This window comes from Bactrocera latifrons, unplaced genomic scaffold, assembly GCF_001853355.1.
Source record: "Bactrocera latifrons isolate USDA-ARS-PBARC rearing strain unplaced genomic scaffold, ASM185335v1 scaffold_57, whole genome shotgun sequence".
NCBI lineage: Eukaryota > Metazoa > Arthropoda > Insecta > Diptera > Tephritidae > Bactrocera > Bactrocera latifrons.
In genome coordinates this window covers 1,003,474-1,014,216 of record NW_017537234.1, presented here as the reverse complement: position 1 = coordinate 1,014,216, position 10,743 = coordinate 1,003,474, and the positions used below count along the sequence as shown (strand labels likewise).

The following is a 10,743-nucleotide window of genomic DNA, read 5'->3' as shown; positions in this document are numbered from 1 at the left end:
AAAATACTGTAAATTTCAGGTAATTAAAAACTTTTTATTGACAATTTTTGAAATTTAAAGTTTTGTAACAAAAAATTTTATTAACAAGCGTGTTATACAAAAAAACTTAAAGTAAATAAATTAAATTTTGATTGCTGTAAACAATTTTTTATATGTATAAACGATAAGCTTTAATTTTCGCATATAAAGAAATCTTTGCACACCCTGTCACAAATGCAAACCTGTATTGGCACGCTTAAGCGTTGCTTAAAATTATTTAAAAAAAATATTTTTTCTTTTAAGTTGTATTTTTTATTTATTGTAATTAAGTACAGCCTTTGCAATTGTTTACAAAATATATTCTTTTTTTGCATGTTGTTTAATAAAATATAAACAAAATTAGTTGAAAATAAAATTAATAAACTAAATTAAATTAATGAGCGGTTGCTGTGCGCTAATTACAAATACACTGCTGTATATCTGCCGTGTTTTTTTTTATAAATAAGTAATACTATGTAAAATATAATACTAAAACGACAAAGCCGTTTCGTCCCGCTTCCATGCAATTGCTGCTGCTTCTGCTTTGCAAAAATATTTTTTCGAGAACTTGCAAAGTTACTTTTCAACTATAATGCAGGAAAAAAGTGAGCTAAGGATAATTAATACAAATATTCATTATTGTTTCATTCAAATACTTGTGCATTACATAATTTTGGCATTACTACAAAAACGGCGTAAGTGCACCTACGCTATGCAAATTCTATATGCAAAAAAATTCAATTGCAAAATTATTCAAATTTTATATAAAAAAAATATTATGTAAATGCAAAAAATACAAAAATGAATACAATATACACAAATATTGGTTTTGAGCGTTGCATTACGAGTAATTAAAATTATGAGGTTTTGTAATTAACAGAAAATAATACAAATAATTTTCGTTTTATATATTAATTATATAATAATATTTTTTTAGTTGGCTACCCTGAGTCTGTCTCTTATACACATCTTTTATACTGTATGGCAAAAATTATATTTTACAATTTATATATTAAAATTAAATTATAATTATAATTAATTAATAGATATGGCATTAAGCTTTGAGTATATATGTGAGTATTACAAAATTATAATATTTTTATTTATATAAGTTTCATGCAATTGCTTCTGTAAGACAAAAATAATGAGTGAGAGTAACGTATGCTTGCCATTGTAACAGAGTGTGCGATTTCTTGAAAGTTTTTTTGTTATATGAAAAAAATATAAGATATATTTTGAAATAATTAAAAAGCAGTTACNCACAAATATTGGTTTTGAGCGTTGCATTACGAGTAATTAAAATTATGAGGTTTTGTAATTAACAGAAAATAATACAAATAATTTTCGTTTTATATATTAATTATATAATAATATTTTTTTAGTTGGCTACCCTGAGTATATTCCATTGCTTAGCTGCTGAGGTATTTGCGTTGAAAATAATAAATTCAATTCAATTCATACAAATATAGTTATGTACTTGTAAATATGGCATTTTGAGGTGGTTTTGGTTGCATTTGGCAAGCGGCTCGTAGCTAAGGCCGCAAATAAACGTATGATTTAGGCGTCCGAACCAGTGCACAGCGCCGTTAGTTGCACAATTTCGGGCAGTCGACAAGTTACCCCTAAGACTGCACAGTTATTGCGTTTAATACTCTCATAAATTCGAACTGTTCAGCACTAATCAGTGGACTCACCGCTAATTTCACTAGTTCAACACTTTCACACACCGATAAGGCACTCTCGCCTCGCATTTTACGCGCTATGACACGCACCGCAACGCAGTTTTCGTCTACGGACCGCTGTAACGGCACAACGCTTACATTACTTTGGTCGGTTTATTGTCCGGTCCACAGTTTATTTCAACTAGACTTCAAACCTAACTGGTTTGCTACTAAAACTCATACCTAATATGGTAAAATATTTCTACAGAAACTAGAACCCCATTTTTGAACGGAGAGTTCAGTCATTTTTATTATCGCCTACAGACTTTTTGCTAATTCCTTAATCCAAAACTAAGTACGCTGCCCGTATGTTGTATAATTTGCTTTGGCACTAGTTGGGATATATCAAAGAAATCTGTGGCGAAGTGCAGCGACAGATTTTTTTATAAAAACGACCACTTTAAGCAGCTTAAATTGAGCGCTACACTAACAAATCTTGTGACTAAAAGCGTTATGAGGCTCTCTAGCTCCTATACGCTGCTCTCTTGAACTTCCTAAACCTGTAAGCTTAGAGTCTGGAGCGTCAAATTAGAGCTCAGCAGCTGAGACATGCTGAAGCTTATATTTTTCGAACGTGCGAAACTCGCATTTCTCGAACGTCTTATTGCTGTGAAGCGGGCCGGATTGCTCGTTTTCACACAAACGTTCCTATTCGAGTCTTCGTGCCTGTACCATCTACGTTGCAACGTAGTACCGAAATTGTAGCACCATTTACATCAAAGTACAAACTTTTTATCTAAGTTGCCTTACTACTTGGTACCCGCAGCTAACACTTAGCAGCTCAGACGTTGCAAACTCCGCTACAAAATGCTGAGTCCGCTAAATGCTGTGGGTACTAGTGATGGGAGTTTCCCGAAGCTCTGAATTGTTTGTGGTCTTACTGCTACTCTTTTATTTCTATTCTATACACAAATAACTCGAATGTTTCGTTTCTACCTCATCTTTATTTACTGTAAAGTGCTCTAAAAACCCTGACCCAACTACAATTCCTTTTCTGTATTTCTAATATTTTTTCCACTAATTACTGCTGTCACTTGATCAAAAGAAGGCTGACAGCTGCTTTTCTGGCACAGCTTCTGCATATGGCATACCATCTACATATGGTTCCTCCTTAATTATATAACTATTTTCATCTTCTAACTCGCCATCCTCGATAATCAAACTATCGTCATCTATGTAACTTTCGTCAGTCGAACTTATTAAGTAGCTGTTCTCGTCTAATTCACCACTTACAGCCGTCGACGTTGCACGCGCCCTTGGTGCTGTATATAGTGGTGGTGGCATCTCAACTGGCTCCGTCTTAACGTTACTATTCTTTTTTCGCCTCTTGGCTTTGGGTTGTTTCGGTTCTGTGCACTGATCCTGAACTGAGCTTTTGTTATTTTGGTCTTGTTCTTCGTCTTTCGTCTCGGTAGTCGTGTCGTTTTCATATGGTCTGTATGGTTTCTCCAGCTCCGACATATCAAATAAGCCCTCTGCAACTATGGCGTTAAGCACACGTCTGGCGACTACTCTGGGACGCGAATGTGTCTCAACATGCTTACGCAAATGATCTCTACGACAGAAGCCTTTATTACACAATGGGCAGACATGCTGTTTCATGCCCGTGTGTATGGCTTCAATATGGCGACGTAAGTCGGTCTTGTGGTGAAATTGTTTGGGGCATTGATCACATTTGTGTGGCTTATCGGTGGCTTGATGTCGTGAATTATGCACACGATGAACCTCCGGTTCAGCAAAGCGTTTACCGCAGGTAACACAACGGTATGGGTACTCACCGGAGTGGAAGCTCTTGTTGTGTTGAGTGAGGTAACAGTTTTTGGAGAACTCCTTATCGCATTCCAGACATTTGACACGACCATTCGGTAACGTGATGGAGCGCGGCGTAGTGGTGCATTGTGAGGGCGAAATCTTCCGTTTTGATGCGCTTTGACGCTTAGTCGGTCTACGCGGTTTCGTAGCTTTTTTGGTGGCGTTTTTTCGAGCGTTCGCGGTGATGTTCTCGGTGGTTGTGTCGGTTATATTGGTATTATTGCCAGCGGTAGAGCTGTCGCTTTCATCATTTTGATTCGTAACGGTTGTATTAATATCACTTTTACTGGTCGTGTCCGGACTAGCCAGTTCAGCTTTTGGTGAATACGGCGCCACTGCACCGCTGTCCATTGTCTGCGATGGCTCTTGTAGGTACAGGTGTTCTTGCATGTGCACACCAGTGCCTAAAATCGTATGAGCCGGCGGCAAGTCGCCCTCTTGCGGTGAACGTGGATATGACTCACGTAGAGTGGTGTGTGGCGGCAATGCAAAGAACGGTTGACCCATTAGTGAAGAGGGCATAAACTGTAGTATTTGACCGTCAGCGGTGATCATCTGCTGTGGTTGCATTCCGTTGTATGCATCCATTGTGGACAAGTGTATGTAGTCGTTACTTTCGCTACTGCTGTGACTGCTGTTAATGGTAACCACTTCTCCATCTTCGCTAGACGTTGCCGTCTCATTACCAATAATAGTGTGATAGGTCATTGTGGGCTCCAGCGGCGCCAGCTCCGACGCCTGCTGCAGCTGCTGGAATGATGGAATGGTGTTGGTGGTGTGCAGCTGCGGCTGCTGCTGCAGCGGCGGCAGCAGCTGCTGTGTGGTGGTGGTGATGGGCGGCAGCAGCTGCGGCGTGATGGAATTGATGTGGTCCACCGGCGACTGTATGCTGGTATTGTTGAGCAGCATACTGCGCATGGATGGTAACACCAGCCGCTCCGGCTGTTCCGGCTCCGCTTGCTGGGTGTGGTGGCGGCTGTGCACCATATGGATGTTGCCCATATTGACCATAGTAGCTGTGCTGGTGTTGGTGATGGGCGGCTGCGGCGGCAGCAGCTGCATATTGCTGCTGAGCAGCGGCGGCGTGTTGATACCCAAAGGTAGGATGTTGTATTGGGGATCCATTATATTGGCTGGCATAGTGACTGCCGCTTGCGGCTGCATGGGAGAGAAAATGTTGTCCACCATTCCCGGCGGACGCCGCAGCTGCTCCTGGTGGTAGTGCTGGTGGGAGGTAATAAGGGGCGATAGCGCTCGCATGTTGTGCTCCGACGCCGGATTGAGCGTGGGCGTTGTGTTGTGATAATGACGTTGCGGCCCCTCCAATTCCTCCAGCAGCTGATGGTGGAAAACCTGCAATTCCTCCCCCCGCTCCAGATCCGCCTGTGCTTGACGGTGGCGTTGTAACTGCACCTCGGCCTCCTGTGCCTGTTCCGCTGCCACTGCTGCTGTTGCCGCTGCCTCCTCTTCCAGTTGCAGCTGCTGTTGCTGCTGCAGCATTTCCATGTCCATTTGGGAGCGATCCCGCTCCTCCGACGACAACGTGTTGTCCAACTCCGTGTCCGATTCCGCTTCCTGCTGTGGCGAGCGAATGTGCATTGTGCTGTTGTTGCTGTTGCTGTTGTGCGGGTAGTTGTCCTCCAAGGGTTCGCTCTTTGTGGTAGTGGTTGTTGTTTTGTTCAGCAGGCCCCTCGTGTGGGAGGACGGCATTGGTTGTGGTGTTACTGGGGCGGAGGGACCTGCTAACCCGTTTGGGTGACCGTTCAAGACGGTTTGTGAGTTGTTTGGCGAGATACCCGGCACATTTATATGGCTGGGCGAATGACTATTCGTCGATGACTGCACTTGATTCAAGTATTGTGGCTGCTGTTGTTGTGACTGATAGCCGCCTGGGTTGGCGCCATACGGTACACCGTTCATCTGCATTTGTTGTGTCGGCGATGGTGAAGCGGAGTACTGCGACATGCCCATACCCGCACCCTGTGCAAAGTCCGGCGAATTTCTAGGCGGTTCAGGTGGTTGGACTGGTGCTGGTGGTTGCTGTTGTTGTGCGGCGGCGGCGGCGGCAGCTGCTGCTGCTGCGGCAGCGGCACTAGCGTTATTGCGTCGACTATGTGACTTGGTTGTTGTGGTTGGATCACGTGTCGGATGATGGTGCGCAGATATGGGAAGCGTTGCTGGATCTGGCTGACCGCTAGACTTGACTGCGTTCTTGTGCAAGGTAGTATTGTAATGACGCTTCAGGTGTCCCGAGCTGGTGAACCACTTGTTGCAAGCAGTACAGTTGTATGTCTTCGGCCGACGTGCCTCATTCGACTTCCAAGTGGCAGCTTTAGTAGGCAAACTGACTGGATTAACGGATGACGAAGAGGGTGGCTCAAAGCCACGATACTGCTGTTGCGGATCCTGTGGCCCAGTTGTGGTCGTAGGAAACTCAGCTGGGCTTGAGGAAACCGGCATCATTTGCTGTTGTTGTACGGAGGGCGGGGGTTGTTGACATATATCAGTGGTTACAGTGGGATCAAAAGACTTATCCACATAATTCTGTGAGTCGGGGTACTCAGTTTTGATCAAGCCATATTCTTGTTTTATAACCATGCCAGCTGCGCCATTCGGCATACTGCCTGGCACATGATAAGGCGACTGTTTGGGCGAGTAATACGGCGACTGATTCGCATGCGGTGGCTTGCCACTCAACTCTGTCTGCTGTTGGCCTGGCTGCGGCTGTGTTGACTGTTGCTGCATGTAGGCTGGCATACCTTCCTGCATGCCATTATTTGGCGGCTGTGGTTGCTCCCAACCGGGTAGAGCGCGTTGTTGCATGCTGTGCATGGAGTGTAATGGATCGCTGCCACCTGTTGGCTCATGCATTTGGTGTGGATGATGTAGCAATGATTGTATGCTGCCGGGTGCGGGTGGATAAACCATCTTTTGTGAATCCAAATCGAGTAGTTCACCCGGATTGCCGCCCTGTGTGGCTGTGGACTGCTGTTGCGAGCCCGAAGAGAGCTCCTCCTTTATGTACGGCGAGCTGGAGTAGCCGCTGCTACCATATGGCGAAGCGCCATGCACATTAGTAATATGCTCTTGCAACTCATTGTCGCTGGCGCACATGAGTCCACATTTCTTGCATTGTAGTTTGCAGTTGCCGCCCGGCGAAACGGTCGTAGAGCTACCGCTTAACTGCATGTGTGTCGAAGTCGATGTTGGACTGCTGGAGCTGACTAAGCGTGGGCTCAGCGAATTGGTGGTGGTCGATACGGCGGCGCTGCTTTGTGGTAGCGTTAATGTGCCACCGTTGTTGACAACGCCATTAGTATTGTTTTCCGGCGTGCCGTTGCGATTGTTGCCGTCAGCTGTGCTGCATGAAGTCGGGTTGTTGAGATAGGGGTGGTAACGCACATTGCTAACTGCCGACTGGTTGGACTTGTAATCGCTGCTGCCATTGCTATTGCCGCCAGCGCCATACATCAGTCCATAATCCATGGCAGCACTCGTTTGATGTTGCTGGTGTTGCTGCTGCTGCTGTTGTTGGTAGAACTGTTCGAATGAGTTCAAATAGCTGGGATATGGTGGCTGTTGTTGCTGCTGCTGCTGCATATCTGGTTGGCTGCCAGCTGTGGCGTAAATGCTGCCACCGTACATATGCTGTCTCTTATACACATCTAGATGTGTATAAGAGACAGTGGTAGAACTGTTCGAATGAGTTCAAATAGCTGGGATATGGTGGCTGTTGTTGCTGCTGCTGCTGCATATCTGGTTGGCTGCCAGCTGTGGCGTAAATGCTGCCACCGTACATATGTGGCAAGCCGACATTGCCATTCGTTGTGGTCGCCACCGAAGTGTACATGGCGTAGGGATTGTGACCCAACTGTTGTTGTTGCTGTTCGTTGTTGGTAATTAATTGGGCATTAGTGGGTGGCTGCGGTGTGCCCGGCTGGTTATCGCTGGAGTCTGCAGCGGCGCTGATCGTATTATTATTGCTATTCGTGCCCGGTTGTCCGGCTTCGGCGACACCGCTACCATTCGAATGTGGTCCGCTCGAGACGACTGCTCCGGCATTGTTGCCGCCATTAGCGTTACCGTTGGTGGTATTGCTGCCGTTGTCGGCAACACCGCCACCGGCCACGCCACCGGTCTCAGCCGCATGCATCGGCGGCATCTCTGTTTCAATTGAGGCCATCAACTACATATGTTGTGCGTGTTCTTGTTAAGATTACTATTCTTTTGAAAGGTGCTATAAAGTATAACTTTACTTGTTGGCTGTGAAATGTGTGGCACGTTGTTTGATTTGCGTAAAATCGCAACTGTCTCTTAGCGCTTGGTTGGCTAGCACTCTAGCACATTGCGTGTCTGCAACAAACTGTGTATTTATGCCTGTGCTGCGTGGCTGCGTTTGACACTGTCTGTATGCGTGTGTTTTTTATTTCGATTTTTACAATCGTTCGTCGCGTGTTGCTGACTCGCTGCGCATTCGGATCTCGTTGTTGAGTTTCGAAGAACTGTAAAGACGGAAAAAATATGTAGAGTTAAAAATTTGCGTTGATGACTAAGTCTTTTTCGACGTAAAGAAAGCAAAGTGCCAAAGAAATGACTCTGCAGATACGAAAAGATGTAAAGGAAACTGCGCAGGCGCGGCGCTACAACTTTTCGACTTCATTTATATACATAGCGCTGAGTTTATATACAAGAACGACAAAGACGTTCTGTGTAATTAATAATGTATAATAAATATTATACAACAACAAGAAGCATGAGTATAAAGGTTTTGGCGCCTGGAAGACGCTTGTCGACTTGTAAAGCACACAAGTTCTGGTTTCGGAGGATTTTGCAAACGGCCATCAAATTCCAAAACATAATCGAAAAGCAGCTTTAGCTATCATCCAACATTACTACTCTGTTTCGCGCTAGGCTCCAACTTTTCAGAGCTCTTCTCTATAATAAACGCTCTAACAATTACATTTCATTAGTTTTCGTAGGATTTTACGCTTTTACAATTTATAACAAATTTGTATAGCCTTCTCAAAATCACATTTCTAAGCTATTCATACATGCCTTATTTACTCATTCTTTCCTTTCCTACTAAACTTTAGCAAACTTTTTCCCGATCTCTCCTCCTTAAAGTTTCCCAAAAACCTTTCCTTATCATAACTATTTCTATATTTACTTAGCACTTCCTGAACTCACACCTTTGTTTAGGCATAATTTCCTTCAAAATCTTACCTTAACCTCAAAATCTATTTAAATATATCCTTGCATTATATGTACCGTTACTGCTCTGACTTTGTAGCTAACTGCTTTAAATGCTTGAACTAAACATGCTAGTAACCTACGCTTGCTGATTGCACTCTCAATGCAGCAACAAGCGCATATTCTCAGCTTTGGCGCTCTTGCTTATGTGGTATGTGTGAGCGCACTTGTTTGCTCATTCTTTACTCTCATAATATATTTTCTCTCTCTTTCGCCCACTTTGAAATACTCGCATTGAGCAGTACTTTTGTACTGAACTAACCTCGAAATGAAGTAATTTTTCTTGAATTTTTGAGCGCTTAGAATGCACTTGTTCTATCTCTACTCTGCTCTCAACTGATTTTTATGCTTTATGTGTTTTGATTTGAATTTTCGTTATTTCAGGCTTTTCGTTTTCTAAAATATTCTGCGTTTGCTCCACTTTTAACCTCAACATGTAGTGAATAAATCCTCTGGTCAATATTTTCTCTAAGATAATATTCTGAGCTCAAACTTTTTTCATACTCAACAGATTTTGTTCCTTTAACTTTCCATTTTCTTTAGCCAAGAAACACATTTAAGTTGAAATAACCTCAAAATAACGTGAAGAACTCCTTTGATCAATATTTCTTCTCTTTCCAAGTTTCAAAATATTATCTCCTGAGATATTCTCAACTCTTCTACCTCAACTTTCTATAGATTATATTCTTTATTATCCCTACTTTTTTGGTTTTTGAGCCGTAATTTACAGCTAATCTAAATCACTATGCCACAAAAATATGTTTTTAAACTGCCACAAGACCAACCCAAGCAGTTTCCCTTTCACTCATGATTTTCTAGCGCGGTTTCCAGTATTTTCTTCAAAATACTTTTATTCAATCGTCTATAATACTTAATTGAATATTGAATAAATGCTGTATTATTGCTTTTCTACACAGAAAACTGACCAGTTTTTGTAATTCCCACAGAGCTTTCCGAAAGCTTTTTAGTTTTACGAAGCTTTCGACAACTTTTTGCGCCTTTTTAATGACGATTAGTGAAGATTTTTGTGTAAAAAGTATGATCTTCCAAGAACTCGAAGATTTTTAAATCGAACTTTTTAGAAATAAAACTTACATTTTTTGAAGTCAAGCCCTTATACTGCTAATTTAAGTTCTTGGGGCGCTTTCAATATTACTAAGTGAGATACTGTTTCACAAATTCAATTTTATCACAATTTCTTTCGAGCCGTACTGAAATGTTTAACTTCTCACAAAATTTTTAAAACACTATCACTGATTTTTGATATAATAATTATTTTAAATTTAATATAATTTATTATTTAATTTTCGAATAAATTATTATTTTTTTATTATTTAAAATAATCAATATTCACGTGATCCTTTCACTTAGCACTTTCGTACAAGACTGAGCTTTTATTTTCAAGCTTTTGAGCTTTTATGCAACTTTTTTGCTAACACTGGAGAACGGCGTTGCTCACCTGTTGTCCCGACAACTTCAAGCACTTATTTCGAATACACTGTGTTATGCGCACCTTCAACGAAATATTTGTCGCTTGCTGTTATCAGCTGATAATTTAGAATTTTTTGTGGCTACAAAAACTATCTACGTTGGTAGGATGCTTAGGTAGTTAACTACACGGTACGATCGTTACTGTCGTTCTGCGGTGGTATGCCGAAATTTCGGCTATGATATTACTTCTGTTCACAACAACATATGAGTACAACAGCGGCGCAACTATAGAGCGCGCCTGAGCATATTCTACAGCTCTTGCTATGTAGTTTTGTATGTGTTTGTCTCGTTTTGGCAGTCGTTGTCCTGCTTATACGCGCTCGTGTGTTCGGCGCACTGTGTGTCTATTTATATACATATATATATATATATATGTTATGTATGAGTTCGTGTGCGCCGATCATCCTTCGTAACGAAGGCAGTGCGCAAGTAACTACTCGTCGCTGCGGCA

General features: G+C 42.4%; 1 protein-coding gene across 6 annotated transcripts in view; it reads right to left on the bottom strand.

Annotated features, from left to right (window-relative positions):
• The window catches only part of LOC108974632 (ataxin-2 homolog), a 55,776-nt gene that overhangs the window by 25,959 nt on the left and 19,074 nt on the right, over nt 1-10,743 (bottom strand). For 2 of the 6 annotated variants that reach the window (XM_018942585.1, XM_018942581.1), the window contains 2 exons: nt 7,308-8,053; nt 2,748-7,153 (listed from right to left, as the gene is read on the bottom strand). In XM_018942585.1, the coding sequence (XP_018798130.1) occupies nt 2,778-7,153; nt 7,308-7,734 (4,803 nt within the window). In that variant the 5' untranslated portion in view covers nt 7,735-8,053 and the 3' untranslated portion in view covers nt 2,748-2,777. Of the gene's footprint in view, nt 1-2,747; nt 7,154-7,245; nt 8,054-8,774; nt 8,794-9,896; nt 10,028-10,743 lie in introns of those variants that run through there. The other 4 variants (XM_018942583.1, XM_018942586.1, XM_018942587.1 and 1 more) reach the window with 4 other exon arrangements.